The sequence below is a fragment of the Protobothrops mucrosquamatus genome, unplaced genomic scaffold (assembly GCF_001527695.2).
Source record: "Protobothrops mucrosquamatus isolate PMUCROS unplaced genomic scaffold, P.Mucros_1.0 scaffold850, whole genome shotgun sequence".
In the NCBI taxonomy this organism is placed as follows: domain Eukaryota; kingdom Metazoa; phylum Chordata; class Lepidosauria; order Squamata; family Viperidae; genus Protobothrops; species Protobothrops mucrosquamatus.
The window spans coordinates 270,255-292,243 of NW_015387105.1; the positions used below are offsets into that span (position 1 = coordinate 270,255).

Genomic DNA, 21,989 nt, shown 5'->3' on the forward strand with positions numbered 1-21,989 from the left:
TGACTTTCACTTCTTTCATCCTGGATTTAACACAAAAATCAAAATCCATTCCTGCAAAAATTTGTAGCAGAATCTTTTATACTCTTATTCAAGAAAGTATAAGGAGGAACCTTTAAAAGTGTTTTGAGCTGCAAATTGACTCCATCAGATGCATAGAATAGCTAAACTGATGCAGGATTTAAATTGGGAAGTGGGTTAAAATAGGGAAGAAAGACAGTTTGATTGTACAGATGCAGGTTTCATGAGAGACAAGTTACAAATACTTATCGATTAAGAATTGTAAGAACTCTAATATATTAAAAACCCATTATGTTCACTGAGACATTCTAAGATTGCCTGGAAGCTTTTGATGTATGTATCTTCAGCAATCTCTCACTCAATGATATTATTAAATTCTTGTTTGCCCAAAACATCACATAGTTGTCTGCCATAGAATATCCTGATTTCTTTGATGGTTTTTTGCCACCACTGACTAATATTTCTGTTCTTCAACAATATCCAGCAAATATATTGTGCTTCCTAAATAGCCAGTCAATTGGTACGAGTAAACCAACTCTTTATCATTATATATTTCTACATCAAATAAATTATTTCCTTTCTCAACTGTAGAGTAAAGCAGTGCTTATAAATAAATTACAATTATGCATAACATTATTTATTAGACCTACAGCATGTTCAAAGATGCTCTGAAGAATATTTTATTATAGTGACTGTCTTTATAAAATGTTACCACTTAGGGAAAAAATGAAGTATGTGCAAAACTACATGTGATTATTTAAAGAAGAAGAAGAAGAAGCAAAGGCAGAACAAATCTGAAAATAAATATTCAGCTGGGAAAAGTAAAAAAAAGTTCACTTATGAAGAAGGTTTTTGAAAAATGCGCTCATGAATCTCGCACAAGGAGCCTTTCTACAGAGCCTTAAACTTTGGCTCTTCTGTTCTATGGCTATAAAGTACACGGTATTTAAAAGATATATTAACCGCCACTGTGAAGAAGGAATGGATATCTACTAAAACTACATTGCCATATTTTGCAAAAGGGCATTTATTATTATTCATTATTTTTATATCCAGATATAAATTAGAATAGAATAGAATAGAATAGAATAGAATAGAATAGAATAGAATAGAATAGAATAGAATAGAGCTGGAAGGGACATTGGATGTCTTCTAGTCCAACCCCCTGTTCAAACAGGAGAACCTATACCATCTCAGATAAGTGACTGTCTAGCCTCTTCTTAAAAATCTGCAGTAATGGAGCGCCCACGATTTCTGGAGGCAAGCTGTTCCACTGGTTAATTGTCCTCACTGTCAGGAAGTTTCTCCTTCAGAGAGCCTTGAGATGTATATGACTGTTTGAAGTTATGGCAGTTACAAAACAGGTGCTTTAGACAGCATTACCACCAGATGGATCCGTAGCTGGCTGACCGGCCGTACTCAGTGTATGGTCCTCAATGGAACCACATCTACATGGAGGAAAGTGTGTACTGGGGTGCCCCAGGACTCTGTTCTGGGCCCAGGGCTCTTCAACATCTTCATCAATAATTTGGACGAGGATAGATGGGGAAATCATCAAATTTGCAGACGACACCAAGCTGGCAGGAATAGCCAACACTCCAGAAGACAGGCTTAAGATACATGAGGATCTGGACAGACTTGAACACTGAGCACTATTTAACAAAATGAAATTCAATGGTGAAAAAAGTAAGGTTCTACATTTAGGCAAGAAAAACCAAATGCATAGGTATAGTATAGGGGGTACCTTGCTCAATAGTAGTGACTGTGAGAGGGACCTCAGAGTCGTAGTGGACAATCACCTAAATATGAGCCTGCAGTGTGCTGCAGCTGCCAAAAAGGCCAACACAGTGCTAGGCTACATCAACAGAGGGATAGAATCAAGATCATGTGAAATATTAATACCACTTTACAATGCCTTGGTAAGGCCACACTTGGAATACTGCATACAGTTTTGATCACCACAATGTAAAAAAGATGTTGAGACTATAGAAAGACTACAGAGAAGAGCAACAAAGATGATTAGGGGACTGGAGGCTAAAGCATATAAGGAATGGCTGCTGGAATTGGGTATGTCTAGTTTAATGAAGAGAAAGACGAGGGAGGACATGATAGCAGTGTTCCAATATCTCAGGGGCTGCCACAAAGAAGAGGGAGTCAAGCTATTTTCCAAAGCGCCTGAAGGCAGGACAAGAAGCAACGGATGGAAACTAATGAAGGAGAGAAGCAACCTAGAACTAAGGAGAAACTTCCTGACAGTTAGAACAATTAACCAATGGAACAACCTGCCTCCAGAAGCGGTGAATGCTCCAACACTGGAAGTTTTTAAGAAGAGACTGGACAGCCATTTGTCTGAAATGGTATAGGGTTCCTGCCTGAGCAGGGGGGTGGACTAGATGACCTCCAAGGTCCCTTCCAACTTTATTATTATTATTATTATTATTATTATTATTATTATTATTATTATTATTATTATTATTATTATTATTATTATTATTATTATGCACCCATTGTAAATTGTCGCATCACTCACACACGCACACATACACACACACACACACACACACACACCATGGTCACGTGACCACATGCTGGGTACATCATTACATGAAGAAGAAATGGGTATAAATCTTCCTCCACAACTTTTTCTTTTTGTTTTTTGTTTGAGGTAATTATTTGTATTGCCTTTTTTGTACTGGCTATAATGAGCTTTTAAGGGCACAGTGTAATCTTCTCTTTAGGAAATTTTACTGTATATGATAATGTTGTAGTCTTATTACCAGCTCAATAAAATGCTTTGCCTTACACAATTTTGGAGATTATGATAACTCGGGATAGAAACAGTAGCTGTTAAATACACAATTGAGGGCTACTATATAATCTGAAATTAATTGGTTTTAATGTGATATTAATGCATTTTAATTAAAAATGTAGTATTCCATTGTGTTTAGAACAATTTGAAAAGTGCATGCATTTAACTATCTCAGGATCTTTATTTCACCAGTGATCCTGTTTCAGGGTAATCAGAAATAATAATTTCACTGGGAAAAGATTTGAACATTTAATCCACCTAATCCAGAGGCAGAGAATTTTCTTCAATCAGGAGACTGCACCTTGTTTTTTTAAAAAAATTATTTTTTGAGGACCACAGAAGGATAAGTCTGTAACACAATTAAGTCACTGAATAGGTAGAAAGAAACATGTTTAAAACTTTCTTTTTCAATTGAGAAATAGCATGGGATATTTTAAGGATAGAAAATTTGCCTCACAGAGATATAACTTATCCATTTCCACCTTTATTTTGGAGGGGAAAAGGCCAAATATTATAAGCCATTTGCTTATGACTGAGGTATTCAGAAGATCAGAAGGTTGGACTCATGAGTTCTCTGAATCTAATCTGTTTTTATTATTCAACACTTGTTTTTTTCTGAAATGCAGGCTAAATTAGGGGACACAATTCCTCATATATTCAACCTTAGGTTTGTATGAAACAAACTTAAGGTTGAAAATGAGGAACTATGTAACTATGAATTATGATGTACATAAAGCTATATAGGTAGATTTGACTTACAACCATTCATCTAGTGACCATTCAGAGTTACAATGGCACTGGAAAAAGTGACTTACAACCAGTTTTCACACTTACAACTGACATAGCATCCCAATGATCATGTGATCAAAATTTGGGTGCTTGGCAACTGGCATGTATTTATGACAGTTGCAGCGTCCCCTGATCATGTGATCACCATCTGCAGTTTTCCCACTGGCTTCCAATAAGCAAAGTCGATGGAGGAAGTCGGATTCATTTAACAACTACATGATTCACTTAACAAATTCAGTAATTTGCTTAACAACCATGGCAAAAAGGTCATAAAATTGGGCATGGCTCACTTAATGACTGCCTTGCTTAACAACAGAAATTCTGGCCTCAATTGTGGTCATAAATCAAGGATTACCTGTATATTCATCTTCATGCACATTTCTCCCAGCATATGTATTTTATGGTGTGATTTTATTATTTCATCTTTAAAAATAGCAATTTTATATTTTTATTAACATACACATTTTCTACTGAAGAACTGAATTACAAAAGTGAGAATAGTGTAAATACTGTACTGAAATATAGCGGTATTTCAATGGCTGTTTACATTTTGAGAAGTCAGTGAATCTGTCTCCTTAGGCAAAATGTGTTTGAATGATGCAGGTATTCAATATAATGATAACCAGCATTCTCATAAGATATATATTTCTCCTCTGGACAACATGTTTCAAGGAAAAAAATGTAGTCACACAAGATAATTACTTTTCTTTCTCAGTTCAGCTAACAGAGCAGCTACCGGATTGTTTTGTATCTCTCACACAGGCTAATCCCTAAGGCAAGTCCTAGGTACTAGGGGCAGCAACAAGAAAATGAGAAGATTTTAAAATGTTATTTCTACTTTCAATAAATGAAGATAACAAATTGACTAGTTCTGTAGGCTGTGGGCTAATTTAATTCATTTCAGATTAGCCCTTTTTCATGAACTGCACAGATGATCAAATTATACTGATAAGAAATGTTTCCATAAAATTCAAGATTTATCCACTTGTTCTCATTGCTTTTTTTATAAAAAGTCCTACACGACCTCCAAGGTCCCTTCCAACTTTATTATTATTATTATTATTATAATGTTTCATTTACAACTGAGAAAGGGGTCATATGAATTTTCTTAAGAATGTATTATCTATTCTCATCAAGCTTCCTAACATCTTGGACAAAGTCCTTAGTCAAGTTTGCTACCAAACAACTTTTTCAATATAATTCATAGGAATACAATTTACATCCTAGAAATGTAAAGTTATATGCTTTAATAAGTTGTTATATATTCAATTCCATTCCATTTTAAACTTCGTAAGATACTTCAGAAAAATCCCCAACACCAGTTTTGGAGATACTATATTTTAGGAAAATATATTATTTTCACTGAATTAAAGTTGACCTTAATCAAGAGGATAATCCCATGAAATATAGGTAGTCCTCAATTTATGAATTAAGTTTCTCATCTTCAGATTCCGATAGTACTATAGAACAGCCTGACAACTGCATACCTAGAAAATTATGTGGCTACATCTTTAATAGGGAGATTTTTATTCCAATATTTTTTTACATAAGGAATTAGATTAAATATTAACATTCAAACACCAGTTACCTAAACCTTCTTTTAATTAATGTTAAACAACTTTAGATTAGCTGCTACTTGATGACCATAAAGCTATTTGTGCTTATTTTAGGGCTGTGCACATTTTGACATTTAGAAAGAGTGAAAGAGACCTCACTAATGTTCATTAAAGTATAGTATAAGTTTTCAATTTTTTATTTTTATGAAAATATAAACATGGTTTAATTGATGGCAGGCAAGTAGTAGTGTTTACATGAGATCCAAGGCAGTTCTTCCAAATCGGTTTCAAACCATATACAGTCCTAATTTCTATTGCAAAATCCTTTGCTTTGCAAGCGTATTACAAAATTGTATTCATGTTAATATTACTGAAACTTTAACAGATCACTGAGAAACTTTGGCTGACAATGTCCAAGTGTACATGGTATATATCTATTTAAGTGGGTTTTCTTAATGGCCTTTGTTTTTGCTTGTATGTTTAACAAACATTTACCTTCTCTGCTCTTCTCCATGTTCTCCTGAAGGAACCGTCAGACATTCATCCATATGACCATGTAATAACCTCAGTACGTCACCTCCTATTAGATAGCCTATAATGCAGAGCAAATGAAAGGCTGTATATTTTAAAATTAATCCTATCTCCCTATATTTTTTCACCAACTTCTAAATATTCTATAAGGGTCTTGATATTAGTTCAGTTTCTCCCCAAATTGAAGTTTTGTATTTAATTTTCAAAAGACTATTCTAGGACAAGTGGAAATGAAAGATTCAGAAAGACATGTATTGTCATCTAATGAGACAATTTCATGCACCATGAGATCTTCCTCATTAAATGCTATGAAAACCTCATTGCTTCCAAAGCATAGTCTCTACAGTCATGCTGTACAATATAGGACTTCTATAAATACTATCTGAAATCTGTCTGGAACAATACATATAATTAATTTGCCAAAACAGATTTTTATGCATTAATGATATTTTCCTTTATACACTCAGATTGTGATGCAAAATGTGATGCAAAATGTTGATTTATCAGATAGAAATTCTTCAATTATGAATAAATCCTGGACAAAATAGACTTCATATTTTGTTCACGTACTATGCCACAATTAATTTCAAATGATTACAGAGATTAATAATGGCTACAGAAGAAAACTGTACTATTCAACAAAATTAATTGATTATCTAAGAACTTTTTCTATATCATAGGATAAAGAAAATAAATGTTTTTGATACAAATATTTTGAAGGGCTGAACCATACTTCTAAAATGGTGAACTCTATCTGATAGATTGAAAACTTGGTCTTTTCAAATATTCATGAAAAATTGCCAAACAAACCAGTGCAAAAGAAACTTAACTTTTGCCAAGAAAACTTCAGGGACTAGTCCAAGACATTGCCAGAGTCAACATACTCAAAGGCACCAGAAAAATTAAAAATAGCCCAAAAGGGAATTTCCTACAGCAAACATTTAAAAATAGCTTTCTTTCCACAAGGCTAACTATTATATTGAGCATATGCCAAATGTATAAAAGTTGCTATTTTCCATTAATGCTTATTATCTGGTTGACAGGATGACACTTTGGCATCATTTTTTTCATGCAGAAAATATTACATGTATTCAGAGTAACTGTTTAGCAGGAAAACATGAATCGGTGATCCCTATGTATTTTATATATGAAAAAAAGCAAAACCAAGTCACCTTTAATGCAACCTCTCTCAAGATAGTTTTTACGGTATGAAAAAGAACAGGTAGATTATAAAAGATTTGATAGTAGGTGGCCAAGAGGTCTCTAAAAATATCAGAAGTTAATACAACTATTTGCCAAACACCCACTTGCCTTCCCTTTCATATTTATTATGAATTCAGCTCCAAGTGTTCCTGCGTAAAGCTAATTTTATAACAGGCAGGACTACCATCTGCCTTATTTTTTTTCCTAAATGGATGAATACAAGAATCTGAAAAATACTTATTTTGCACTGCAACTCTTTGCAGGGGATTATAGTTATTGTTCATATTATTGAAACAACAAACCTAAAGCACAATGACCATTATTATTTTAACAGTGGTACCTTGAGCTACTTCACTTCCGGAACTGATTGGGGCAACACTCCAAAGTGTTTGCTGGAAAGCTGCATCCACACGCAAACTGCTGTTGCCATAAGATAAATGCTGCAACCATTGAATAAAGAAATTGAATAAACGAAAAGACTATTATTAGAATAATAAAAAATACATAACAATCACCCTGTAGTTACATTTGTTACATACTTTAGTAATCTTTGCAAAAATTAAATTAGCTGGATATCCAGATGTGTAGCATTATGTTCTATGAAATATCAGTTGAAGCCCTACCTACTGTTCAAGATTTTCATCTCCCAAGTAATATTCAGAGTTTTAGTAGCTCTAGACCAGATGAGAACTAGCAATAAAAGACCAGTATAGCAGGAAAGTTGAATGAGCCAGAATTAATTCAAAGCAAGTTAATTATACTGCAAGCACCCTCCAAATTCCCTTGTCCACTTCAAAAGTACTTAACAGGCTTTCCCTGAAATTCAGAATGGAGAAATTAATGTCAGTGTAGAATAGCAACTACAACAAAAATGGTAGGGTGTTGCTAATCCGCATATTGTTTATTTGGTTTTCATTGAACATATATACAATCCCAGCCATTAGGATTTATTAAACAAAGTATGGCTTGTCGTAACATTGGGATCAAGCCACTTGTATTATTTAGAAATGAAAATAGTTACCCTTATAGTTAAAGTAAAGTGAAAATAGTTACTTACAGCCAAGTATGCTATATTTTCTACTAAGATATAACCTTATTAATATGATACCTAGATGCAAAAGGTCTTAACAGTCTTATAAAACTAAAATGCAATAAATATTATTAAGCAAATGTTGCCTCATTTGTCATTTCGAAATAATTGGTCTAGTAAAATTACTGAAAATGTTATTTCAATTAACAGTTACATTTCAAATAATAACTTCAAAAATAAGCTTTTTTTCAAAGCTATGACTGAATATTTTCTTTCAGATATTATACTTTTCTGTTCTAATTGAATTTGTTTATCTTGTGATTTTCCTTGTGCACCAGAAAATAATTAGCTAGAGTTCCTATAGATGGGGAAAAGTTTATTACTACTTTTCTGCATCCTAATCAGAGGAAACATTATCATATTGATGTATTGATGTATGGTTATCATACTGATGTGTACTTGTTGTGTTCCTTTTCATTATTTTATGGGTTCTATTATTTTACTTCTTTTCTGTTTATATTCCTTTCATTTTCTTCCTTTTTATTATTCTAATAATAAAATCTTTTATCTCGCAGAGTAGCCCCACTGCGAGATAAAAGCAGAAAAAAAATTAAATAAATCATAATACATGGTCGGAGCCTCCTAAGCATTAGTTCATTAGTTAATATTAGTTAACATTCATCTCTTAAGAGAAAACTGTGTTCTATGACTAAAGCTTATGGAAAAGTCACAGAGGTTTTTGTGGTCTTAATGATAACTGAGGTCAGAGATAGCCAGTCTATGACCCCATGGACTGCGTGCAATCCCATTATTCCATTCATACTTTTTAGTACAAGATTATACAGTAGCTAATTTTCAACAGAGCAACAAAAATACATGGGAGCTGAAAGTATGTAGAGCTAAAATGTTTCCATTTCCACCCTTAAATGGGATGGGGCCATGTACTCTAAACGGCCCAAATCATATTGCTGAAATTCTTCATCATATCACTAGAAGGCAATTCTGAATTCTCTATCTCAGGGGTCCCCAACCCCTGGTCCGTGGACCAGTACCGAGCTGCAGCATGCCAGCAACAGGTCCGCACAAACAAGCAAAGCCCCATCTGCGGGATGTAGGCACACACAAAACCATGCATCCTCCAGTCCGCGAAAAAAACTGTCTCCACGGAACCAGTCCCTGATGCCCAAAAGATTGGGGACCTCTGCTCTAACTGCTTAGGCGAGTTGTGCCTTTCTGGGCTATGTCTAAACTGGAAAAGGCAAATTGCCAGGTATACCAAGTTCTAGCTATTTAAGGATTTGTAAGCAAAAAGTAATATAATGAACCTGGTTTTACAGCATCAGTTGCTTTATCACCGATGTAATACATACTTAATCATTCCTTCATTCTGGCTAACATATTCTGAATCAGCTATTATTTACAGGTAGTTCCAAATAATATTCCAGGTATGATGTTATGAATGGGCAGATTACAATTGCCAGGCTAGCCTTATTCAAGAAAAAATATAATTTACAAACAAATCAAATCTGGTAATAGTGCTCCTAGACATTAAAGTTACTTGAACTTCTGATCGAATGATGAATTAAAAACATGCAAAGTACATAATTCATTTTTTTGGAGAAAGCACATCTAGAACAAGCCCAGGATGCTTTATCTTTCCAGCCCTCAACTTCAGTTTATTGGCATTCATCCAATCCCAATCTACATCCAGGATCCAATCCAGAGAAATGCAGCTGAATATCACCAGGAAGTTGATGATACTGTTCTCCAAAATTCCTGATGATTGACCCCATCAGTTTCATATAGCATATCAGGCCCCAAACCAAGAATGACATGTGATGATTCTGCCAAGTTGAGTTCCTTATTAGTATAACATCTATAGACAAAAATATTCCACTATTAATATCTACATTTACAATATACTCTTGGAGCCTATAAGGGAAAGGCTGTCTTTACCATTTCTCTCAAAGGTAATATCTAGACCAGGCATGTCAAACTTGCGACGTCACATGACATCACACGACGTATCGGAGATTTTTCACCATTGCCGGCAATGGGGTGGGCGCGGCTCCGGTATGATGAAACCGGCCCGCAGGCCAGCAGTTTGACACCCCTGATCTAGACTGAGTTGCATTTATTCCTCTGGAATGCACTCCCTCCTTCCTGGGAATCCAGCTCCTGACTGCATTCCATCACAAGCAATGACAACAAGTGCAAGGATTGTCATCACTAAACAATGTGGTCATGTGACATCATACTTGACAACTGTATTGTTTAACAACAGAAACTCTGGTTCCAACTACCATCATTAACTGAGGACTACTTGTACGTAAGCTGCCTTTTTAATCTTCTGAACAAGAAAGGTATAGTGAGATAAATATGAATAATGTATCTATTTCAAATTACACATTAATAAATATTCATTTTAATTTCTTACCCCTATATTTTTTAATGTTTATATATTATCTATTTTTTTAAACTCACTTTTCTACTTTTTAAAGTTTTATTAAATAACATATTAGTATACTTTCTTCTTCATCACTCACCAAATATCTTTCTGAAGAAACACTGACAAGGATGAGATCATCCCCAACACGCACTTTTTCTCCTTCTGAACGCTGTTTGGAAGCAGGATGTATAGTCCACCAGCAGGCTTCCCCTGCATGGAAACATATTGTTTTATTTTGCATCTAGAATTGTGAATATAACCATTGGCTTAATAATAATAACAATCTACAGCAATGAACTACTAGCAGTCCAGGCATTGTCTTAAAATGCTTCCACATAAGGTTCTAAGTGGGCGAGTTCCACTCCCTAATCACTCACTGTTACTATCTTTATTTTTTCCTAATTTAATATGCTACGAATATCACTACCAGTTAGTTTTCGCATTGGCTAACCAATAATAGAATGTAAAGAATGTAACTTAATCATTCTTTAAAATTATTAAAATAAATTGCAGCAGCATATATTTGCAGCAGTATATGCATAAATTTGGTATTATGCAAAACAAACCATGTGGTTACTATGAGGTGAATCTTTCTGGTTTTAAAGTGACATTTCCTCCTTTTGAAAGCGTCTTGCAAACAATGAATCTGAAAAGATAGTACATTAGCAACTTTCCCAGTAGCTGTAACCACACTTCCATGTTACAGCAACATATTAATAAGAGAAGGAAATATATTGTAAACACTGAAAAACACCATGAAAAGAGCACTCTGGGTGGGAGGGAGGAGACAGTCTTGACTCCAGGAACCAGATGATATGATGATGGAAGAGCTTCCACCAGTAGAAAAACAGATCACCCCTAGGCTATGCAGGGTCATAATATTCAAGGGAGAAACATATGCTGTAGTTCTAAATAAATAAGCCACAGAGCTTCCAAAATCAGCCAACTCATGAGTTAGATTTGGAGTTGATTCTGCACAGATCCAGAATTCTTATTAGAAATTCCTTTAGGTAAAATTCATCTATTAACATTCCATTTTATTTTTTGCTTTGGGCGAAAGTGCTTTTAAAAATTTCAAAACATAATACTGTAAATGACATGAATATTAGGCAAAGTCTATTCATATGCTTCAACTGTTGAACCCTGTATTCTACAGTTGATAATGGTCCACATCAGTTATAACTGTGATATCAGCCTACAAGACTGCGTCTGCAAAAAAAAAAAAAAGCTAGAGATAACCCTGCAACTGACGTTGATAAATGCTGTTGTTTTTGCATTTGTCCCAGAGAGTTGCAGAGTCTGCTAGTTTTTGTGTGGGCTAATCTAGTTCTTACAGTGAAACTATCAGTGTGTGAATAGACAATGAGTTTTGTTTATCAATTAGCTTGTCACAGAGCTTAACGTTGCTTTCAGCTAAGAGGGAATGACTGGCCCAAAATTACCCAGATGGATTTGGTTATCTAAGGAACAATTAGAAACTCAATCTCCCTACTCCTAGTTCAGCATCCTAACCAGTACACCACACTGACTCAGTGTAAGTAATAAATATATGTTTTAAACTGTTGCCATTAAAATATAACTGTGATGGGCATTCGGTTTTCCCTGTCCTAACACACATATATAATCTTGAAAATATCTATAATCCTAATATTGACTTTATAGAAAATAGCATCTTTGTCATTCTGCTCTATACCCCAGATATCTGCCAGCAGACCGGGCAGATAAAATAAGAAGGTATGGTACAATCAAAAATATCAGACGAATTGGAAATATGACAGTATATATATAATATTGTAATGCCATTTTAGCTCCACAGCACATTTTTAGAGAGGGAGTGTGGTAAGAAAAAATTAGCACCCACATGTAGATTTGGGCAGAAATCAGCTCATTTTCCTTTTCATAGTGTACACAGTACTATCCAATATCATCACTACCATGGATGAATCTAATATAGAGCTCTCTTCAAAAGTGGAATAGAGAGTGGTCATTCTGTGACCTACCTCTTTCTTTGAGAGTCAACCAGCACTGTCCCAGGATTCATACAGTCAAGTAACCCATTAGAATGTCAACCCTACCAACAGTAAACAAAAAACTGGACATCTCTCCAAAATATAAGTTAGTAAATCTCAACAAGGCCATAAAAATCAAAATGCAGGCTTTTTTCATGAAGTAGTCACCTGTGGTATCTTCTTGCAAGCCTACATCAAAAGCCAATTTATCCATTGATGTTCGTGATGTGGAGAGACAACACAGATACTAAGAAAAAAAATAAACAAGTGTGTAGTGTTCTGCTATACAATTTTAAATAATATCATTTCTATTTATATTCCACCATTCTATGCAGGGAGCTCACATATAATCACATATAATTAGCTGTAAAATTTTAAAGAAATACACACACACACACACACACACACAAATACACACAGAGATATACAGAGACACAATTTCTGCGTATACATTTCTACAGCATAAGCATTAACTAAAATTAGACATAAATAGCTGTAAGGCAAGATACTCTTCCATAAAATGTCTATATTTCTTATCATCACACTTCAACATTTCAAAAATGAAATATTATAAAGAAATAGGGTATTTGGAGCTTGGAAACTTGAAAAATATGGAAGAAGGACAAAAAACAGATTTACCAAACTAGCTACCCAGACTCTACATTTTAGATGGGGTACACAGACAATGAAAATACAGATTCAAGCCAAACAAACCATGCATTTTGGACGCAGTCTATTCAATATAATATTGAATGAATATTAAACAAATAAAGTATCCAAATAGTGTATAAAGTTGAAATGCAGCCATAATCTAAGCCTAGTGTTGAACTATATTGATCCTGATACATAAAAAAGAAACATACCAACGCTATAAATACTGTGGATAAGGTTATACATACCATGCCACTGTAAGAATGGCGCAGTAATATTGCATGTCCATAGAGAAGAGTTCTATGACCACCACCCTGAGCAGTCTATGTGAATTTAAAGAACAATTAGTAACATGTTGGCTGAGAGAAAAAATAATAATTTGTCCAATGTTTACATTCTCACTGACAATATCAGTGACCAAACCATAGAGCTTTCTCTTCAACTCAATTATAGGTTGGAATGATAATCAGAGCTCCAAAAATGATCATCAGCAATCTCTTCACAGTCCCCAGAGCAGTCTAAACTAGGTGAAGGCAAAAATCCAGCCTTTTTGGGAAATATTACAGCAAATGGGTATTTTTAACCCTGATAGACAGGCTTAATAGCCAATAAAAGCAAGGTTCTCTAAAAACTGAGTGACCTGTTGCAGAATATCTAAAGAGCAAAAAAAAACCAACCAAACCCTGTTTTTAATTTGTTTTTTAATTTCTATTTCATAGTCTGCAGTTTAATTATTAGGTACATAGGATGCCTGATCAAACAGAAAAGCAAGAAATTAAATGCTACCCACTATGTATGCTGTCTTTATAAACTGCCTTACTTCACATGGTCTCTTAGCAATGTGCAATATTGAAACAGAATAATTATAACAAGATCTTAAAACCTTAAAAACTTATACTATTATCAAAATCAATAATAATAGGCATGTCAATTGCATATCTTATCTAAATGCTCTCTTGAAAAGCTCAGTTTTAAAGTTTTTTTTAAAGATCTTGGCAAGAAACACTAGGTTTAAGTGAAGCTATAACATTGGTAAGGTAAACATGCTTCAACCTATGTTCATCTGGAATCAGAATAATATGAGGCAAAATAATTCATATATAGATCAATCTTACTTATGTGAGAATATATGGCATGATCTAACTCATAACTGATGTAAGATTTCTTCTTCTACAACTTTGCGTTCATGTGCAGTTTGTTATATTCACATGTAATGAATATAAAAAACAGCCTTCAAGGTCAGAGGGAAGAACTGTTACCAAGACAATGATCAGTTAAATGAGGCCTAAGTCCAGTCCAAGCAAGTAGTTTACAAAAATGCCTCAGATGGGCCCTCAGCTAATTCACATGAAGAAAAAAGAGAGATGAAAGGAAGTACATTAAGACATGCAGGATTATGTTACTATAGCTATTCCAATAAGAGTAGCTTTAGATCTACATGGTGTCTGTTTCTTAGTGTGGTCTACTTTATAGGGCTGACATCACATCTGAGTTAAATATATGACTTGTTGACTTTGATGAATTTAAAATGCATACCTTTAAGGCAAAGTTAGCCTAGAATAAATTGCTTCACTGTTGTTAAACATAATAATTTTTTTTTGCTATGGAAACATATTGTCCAGGGACTTCTCTTAAGTGCAAATAGTCTTGTGAATCCAAAGTGTCTCTACATCAGGGGTGTCAAACTGCCGGCGCACAGACTGGATGCATCATTGCAAAACCGTGCCCACCCCATTGCCGGCAATGACAAAAAAGTCATGATACGTCACAACACGTCACGTGACGTTGCGAGTTTGACACCCCTGCTCTACATCATAGAATAGTGTATTATTCCTTATTTATTAGGGATGTGTGTTTATAATGTTGTTATAACAGAACCTTGCTGGAATGAACTGAAATAATTGTTTTCAAGCTTACCTTCATCATAAATTTCTGAAGCACCATTAAAAAGAGAAAGAAGAAATAATTACACATTACAATCAGTCTACGTTTTTATATAATATTAGTTGTTTTCCTTATACTGTACCAAAAGTTTGAGAAAATTATTATATTTACATTACTATCATTATGCACAAAGATTATTTTTTTAAAAAAATAAATTATATCCATATATAACAATTAGGTAAAAAATTAATAGGTGTGATACTAAAAAAATACTTTTAAGAGAAAATAATGCATGCACTTATTTATGCAGCTTTGCAGCTCTGCATTAATCTTTTCTAAACAGTTCATAAAAATAAAATATTTTTAATTCTGTACTGTGTAGTATTGATTTCAATGCTTTGGGTGTTCTAAATCACAACAGAGTAAAAATGTCATAACAAAATAGAATACCAATCTTATAAATTAGCTTACTTCAAAATACATTATTACATGACAGTGTTTATAGTTGCCATACTAGGAAGCATGCCTTGTAAGTGCCTGCAACAATCTGTGATCCACTAAATTGCTTCCCATCACCATTATAAGCCTGGCATTCAACATCTTGTTAACTGGAAGTGATAAATTGATATGTGTTGCTGATATAATAATCATAGATTCTACTGGCAGAAAAATAGGATATTGTATCCTAATTATTATTATTAGTAGTATTACTGTAGTATTTTGATTATCTAATGTCTTATGACACACATATATTTGGGCATGCTAGAGAACAATTACATTTGCCATTACGTTTTAAAATGGGGCTGTTGTAACAAAATGGTGGACTATATATCATTTTTTAATTGGGTCCAGTAGAGATTTTCTTATGCTGTTATCAATGACTTTTCTACATCTAAAAACTAGTGTATAATTGAATAGATGGGGGTTTCATAGTTGGATCCAATGTGACATTCATATTTATCTATTTATGAAAACTCAAGCAATATATAGTGTCCTTAGATTAGACAGGGCAACTGGAATTCAAATGCTGAGGCTCGCATGATTTGGAAATGCTTGCCCAATAATTTTGTGACCCTGTCTCCTATATTAAATTAAGTAGATACTTTTCTATTAAAAACCTAAGAAAAAGTTGGCAACTATTTTTCTACTTTACATAAGATTGTATAAAAAAAATAGAGGAGAGCGTTTGATTAAATGTTGTGAACTTTGAAAAATCTATTTCTCAAAGTAAAGGCTTTTGGATTATATACTGACTTGTACTGGCAAGAAAAAAATAACTAATAAAGCTGGGCAGCTCTTTGAATTTGAAAGGCAAAATGTTCTTTGGAATGTGTGGGAGTGCACATATAACACTGGTGCAAATACCTTTAACCAAATGCATCTTTTCCCAAGTTGCCCAGGAAAAGATACAGCTGCTTTAAAGAAAGAGGGGGAGGAAGGGAAGGAGGGAGGGAGGGAGAGACAGAGAGAGAGAGAGAGACTGAAGCATTGTACAGCTCTAATAATTAATGATAGACATGCTTCACTCAGAGGTAAGTGGCATTTATCTGCAATTATAGCCCATCAGGCCCCAAACGGTTCATAGATAACTCCCAACAAGTCTGACACAGTTTCACTGTGTTTCCCATTTAGCACAGGCAATCACCCAACTGCATTAACACAGTTAATTCTGGTAATTGCCATGGACTTTCCCCATTTTTTCAAAGTGCTTTTACAGCAGAACCATATCTGAGGTTCCTTCCCCCTACCACATTTCAGCTGCTGCTTCTGTAAGACCTACAGGTATTGATGGAAATGATGTTATTCATCTTCTCTCTGTGATGGATGTGCTGTTGTTGCTCATGGAGAGTCCAATAGGCTTGTATTTTATCAAGAAAAATTGAGTGGTGGCCAAAGGGGATGGATTATATGACGTAATCCATCTAACACTGCTCCAACGCTCTATGATACAGTGGGAGGAAGATAGGTGGGCTCGGAGAAGGAGAAATCAATCTAATCTAATGCAGAACAGACTCTGTTTACTAGCCACAGGGATTCCTTGGAGCTTTGTGTGCAGAAAAATATAATGGCTGAGCTATGTCTGAGGGTTTCTTTAATACATCTTTCTCTGCGTAGCACAAATACACATTTACTGAGCTCAACAACTGCAGAACTGGACCCAAATTTCAATGATTTTTAAAGGATTTTTAGCTTCCCAGTCTTACATGCACAGGTTTAGTAGAAAAATTTTCCTTGGGATTTGACTCAATTGTGAACACTTTTGCAAAAGAATAGTATTTGTCTGTCTTATGATTAGAAGCTATGAAAATGAACTTTGGGAATATTTTAATATGAGACACATTGGTTAAAATATATGTGTAGAGTAAGTACACCTGTATTCTTTCTTCTTTGACCACTAATAATATATTAATACTTGTAGCAATGGATTATTAGAAGTATCCTGTTAATGCTACCTCATGCTGGCTGATTTTACCTAACAAGGTAGAGTATGCTTTTTTTTTTAAGCATTATCATGATTCTTGTCTTAAACCATGTTTTTATTTATTTATTTATTTATTTTCTTACTTACTTATTTAATTTGTTTATAAATCACACAACAGCTTAACAGATTACATAAACCAAGCCAAGAATTAGATTCTATTAAGATTATTATCTGATCAGAAAAAGAAAAAGAAAACCAATAGAAAGTTGGGGTTCAAGACAGCCTGATCTGCAATTTTTTTCAAAGCAAAAATTAAAGATTGTTATTTTCAATAGAACAAATTGATATTAAAAACAAAGCACCCAAAATTTGCACAAAAGCTGGCAAATATAGATTCAGCACAAAAACAGAATAATAGTATATATCTCTGCTTAGTATAAGTGAGACTTTCTCAGACAAGAAAGAGAGAAACCTAGTGGGAATTAAATTCTATTTAATCCAACAGCACTTATTACAGCACACATAGGATTACAATGCCACACTGCAGTCTCAATTCCTGCAATTAGTGGAACCCACTTAGAAATAAATATCCTTAAAATCCCCTATACATTTGTGGTAAAGTATTTCCTTAATGTATTTTGTGTGATTACCATCAGATGAATTAACTATTCCATTTGTTTCATATATTATGAAAAGCATAAGTTGAATTTACTGCATGAAACTTTTTAGACTCAATGTCAATAAATATAACTAATCACTCTGGCTCATATCCTGACAGAAATCTGTACATGAGCTTCCTGTCTGTCTGTCTGTCTAACTAATCACTAGGTCAGATTGTAAAATACTGCATAAATATTAGTCTTAGGATAAACTGTCCTTAAAGAAACAAATTTTAGTTAAACGCCTACTGCATATAGTATTAAGTTACGTGAATATTTGTTGATTGATTGGTTCAAGAAAATTAAATAAAGAAAACATAGATCTATCAGTGCTTTATTTTATTCAGTCCCTTACATGTTCCACCAAAATTGTGAATGACAGTAGTGAAGTTTGAAATCAATACAAACATGATATAAAAATACTTTCAAAGGATTTAAGATTTCAGGACCAAAGGAACTGCATCCTAGAGTTCAGAAAGAACTATGTGATATTCTGGATTTTTAAAAAATGCCTTCATGTCAGTGTTTTTAGTCAATAAGTTTGGGGACATTTCTAATAAAGATTTGTATATAGCTCTCTCATACATTCCAGTGAAAAGGTAATACAGGGATGCAATCATAAAAACACACACAACTGTAACTCATTGTAATGTAGACTTCCCAGGCAAGATGTTTCATCCACACAATTAGTAAATAAAAATTAAAACTATGTAGACATGCAGACTTGGATATTTCAAGCAGATTTACCTAGTAGTTTTGAAAAATGCCAACTCTTGAATGTACATACGTAATAGGAATTATATGTTTTCTTTTTTTCTTGTATATCTATAATTCTAAATATGTTCTTTAACTTTGATAATATATGAACATAAAACACATGGATAATATATTTTCAAAGATTTTCAAAGCAAAAGTTACAGGTTTTTTTTATATTTTAAAATGAATGCACATACTGAATTCTTATAGGTTTTTTAATGTCTTAAAATAAGTATGCATTTAGATTCAAAATTAAAAGAAATCTGGAACCTTCTATGTATATTGTGTACACTCTCTGGCAAATTGTCATTATCTTGAACTATACCATGTGTTCTGAATTTGGTGAATAAAGCAAATCTTCAATATCATATATGAACGTTTATGATATCACATGCATTATTTCATTATGGTGTACACTTAATAAGAGATATTATACAGACTATACATTTAGAAGATGTACTTACAAAGTTCAAAACTCTGAGTGTAATTCCTCTATTGCAGGAATAATATTCTGTATTATTTAATAGGATAAGAAACACTTATGAATGCACCATACTAGCTAGCATTGTAAAAGTCCCCCCCCCAAACAAAAAAAGTCTGTTTTGAGCTTAGCAAAGCAATCTTGTGATACATACAGGATTCAGAATAATGTGGAAATTTGACTTTGTAATAAACCAGGATTATATTGCATCAAGAGAGTCAGAAATACATACCCATTTTTCCACATCAACTAGCTGTAGAAAGAAAAAATGAATATTGTTACTACAATTATATTTTGTAATATAGTGCTCACAATTTGATATAATGAACTTTGTTAACAATTATTTTAATACGTTCTTAAAAATCTAATATTTTCAAAACATTGTAATGATAAAGATATATTCTGAAGACAACTTTAACAAAGATTATATTGAAATATAAAACTTATCCTACCTTCAATTTCAGTAATATGGGCATAATACAAAGGGCAAAAATGTAAAATAAAAGAGAAGCAAACATAAATGTAAGTTTTAACATATTTAAAATGAAATGGGTATTATGATGTATTTATTAATTAATTCTTCAGAAAAATTACTTTTCATGCAATGTCCAATAACTTCATGGCTTAACATTTTACCACTTGTAAATGGATGCAGTAACAATATTGAATGGAGCATTTTGAATGATGTATGTTCTATGTAAAACAGAGGTCCCCAACCTTTTGGCACCAGGGACCGTTTCCATGGAGAGAGGTTTTTTCGCGGACCGGAACGGGATGGTTTTGTGTGCTGCCTGCATCACGCAGATGGAGCTTTGCTTGTTTGTGTGGACCAGTTGCTGGCATGCCGTAGCCCAGTACCAGTCCACAGACCGGGGGTTGGGGACCCCTGATGTAAAATGTTAAACTCTCCTGGCAGTCATAAAAAATGCCATGGTATTTTAACTATTTTCACTCCTTGCCATTTTTCAAGCAGTTAAGAATATATGCATTCAAAGAAAACAAGAACTCAAATTTCTAGAAGCTATAATAATACATCCTTACATTTCCTTAGATGAGAAGCACACACACAGACTTAAAACAAAGCATTCAAGGTGCTGCTGTTCCTTTCTCCCACTGTTACCACTTCAGATCCCACACTGCAATCTCCTTTCACAACATGATTTAGATGTTATTGTGATTTTCACAAACTGAAATTGATTGCATGGAAGATCTGCAGCTTCCATTGACAATGAAGTCTTTGAGTAGAACTCCCTAGCTGTAAAAATGTTAGGTACAGTCTAGAAAAAAAAACTGCATTTGTCCAGTATCATAGATTTGAAATAGTTTTTAGAACAAGAGGAAGGAATTATGACTCTGTGACTGGGCATACACAGATGGTCCCTAGCAACTTCAGTTAAAAGAAGTAGGTATCAAATGGTGGAAGATGATGATGATAGGATATTGATAAAATTAAGGTAGCTATACAATTAATCTAACTATATAAGGTTGCTCTTATATATTATTTCCTACAGTGTTAATGTCAGGCCCCAAGAACCAAGAAAGACACATAGAATTACTTTACTGTTCCTCACCTATGGACAGAAATCTTACCAAACTAAAGCAACTGTTTGCATCACTATAGATATACTCTGAGAATTGCTAGGGAGTAGTAGCCTTCTCAACTCTTCCTCCCAACCAAACTATCCACTGTCTCTACTATCTAAGCTCCACTGTCTTGTTGCCCTCTGGAATGCAACCATTCCATTCTGGGAATCCAGACTATCTTCCACCAACGCAACTTAATAAGAAAATTTCTTCTCCAGTGTTTTCTCATTTAAAATGTGTGACTTTCATGTGCCAGAATCCACTACCCAGCAAGATTGCTGAGAATCCTGAGAGTTCAAGTACACACATCTTAAAGTTGCCAAAGTTGAAAAACCCTAGTTTAGACTATTTCCAGGAAGAATTCTGCACAGATTCAAAACCCATATATGACACTGAGGCAGAGAATGAAAAAGAAAAAACAAGAGTGTCTGGTACTAGTGAAAGCAGTACTGCATTAGTAAATTTTGAAGTACAGGCACTCATGATGGCACAGCAAAAGAGGGCATATAAGAAAAAGCACATAGCCACCATTGTGAATAGCAGCACATTTCACAATGTATTTCAGAAAAAATTATAGTCATATAATAATGTGCTAGCAAATGTAGAATGTATTATGCTCAACCGAATTCCTGGTTCATTTCTACATACATTATAATCTGTAAACAAAAATATAGTATAGTCAACCTCATAGGATTGTTATGAGCATAAGGTTTGTTAATAAGAGAGAGAATAAACCTACCCCACACAAATTACCTTGAACAAAATGAGATAATTATGCAAAGATAATAGGAAGTATAAGATGTATGAATAAAAGGCTTTTCTACTGTTTAAAGCAGATTGTGGAACAATTAAGTTACTTTATTTTTAGCCTGATAGAACAAACACTTGACTGCCCTTTCAAGATACAGAAAACATAAAAAAATTTCCTCCCATAACATGCAGCAAAATCCTTGATAACGAATTCAAACAGAAACAAGTCTCCTTAGATACATCATCCCCATCCACTGTTCTTCAATGATTCAGAATAAATGAGGGATCACCTCGTGTCCTACTTTCATTTCAATTCCACTATTTTGTACATACACTCCTTTTGGGATTGCTATTTATCCACAGGATTGCTTCCAGAGGCCCTGGAAACTTCGTGTTGATAGAGACAGA

At 34.0% G+C, this 21,989-nt stretch overlaps 1 protein-coding gene across 1 annotated transcript in view; it reads right to left on the reverse strand.

Annotated features, from left to right (window-relative positions):
• Positions 1 to 21,989, reverse strand: part of RYR2 (ryanodine receptor 2) — a 207,825-nt gene that overhangs the window by 175,541 nt on the left and 10,295 nt on the right. The window contains exons 4-10 of the mRNA XM_015819028.1: positions 19,480 to 19,500; positions 14,963 to 14,977; positions 13,294 to 13,368; positions 12,563 to 12,641; positions 10,483 to 10,595; positions 7,247 to 7,346; positions 5,668 to 5,764 (exon numbers count right to left, since the gene is read on the reverse strand). Of these exons, the coding sequence (XP_015674514.1) occupies positions 5,668 to 5,764; positions 7,247 to 7,346; positions 10,483 to 10,595; positions 12,563 to 12,641; positions 13,294 to 13,368; positions 14,963 to 14,977; positions 19,480 to 19,500 (500 nt within the window). The remainder of the gene's footprint in view (positions 1 to 5,667; positions 5,765 to 7,246; positions 7,347 to 10,482; positions 10,596 to 12,562; positions 12,642 to 13,293; positions 13,369 to 14,962; positions 14,978 to 19,479; positions 19,501 to 21,989) is intronic.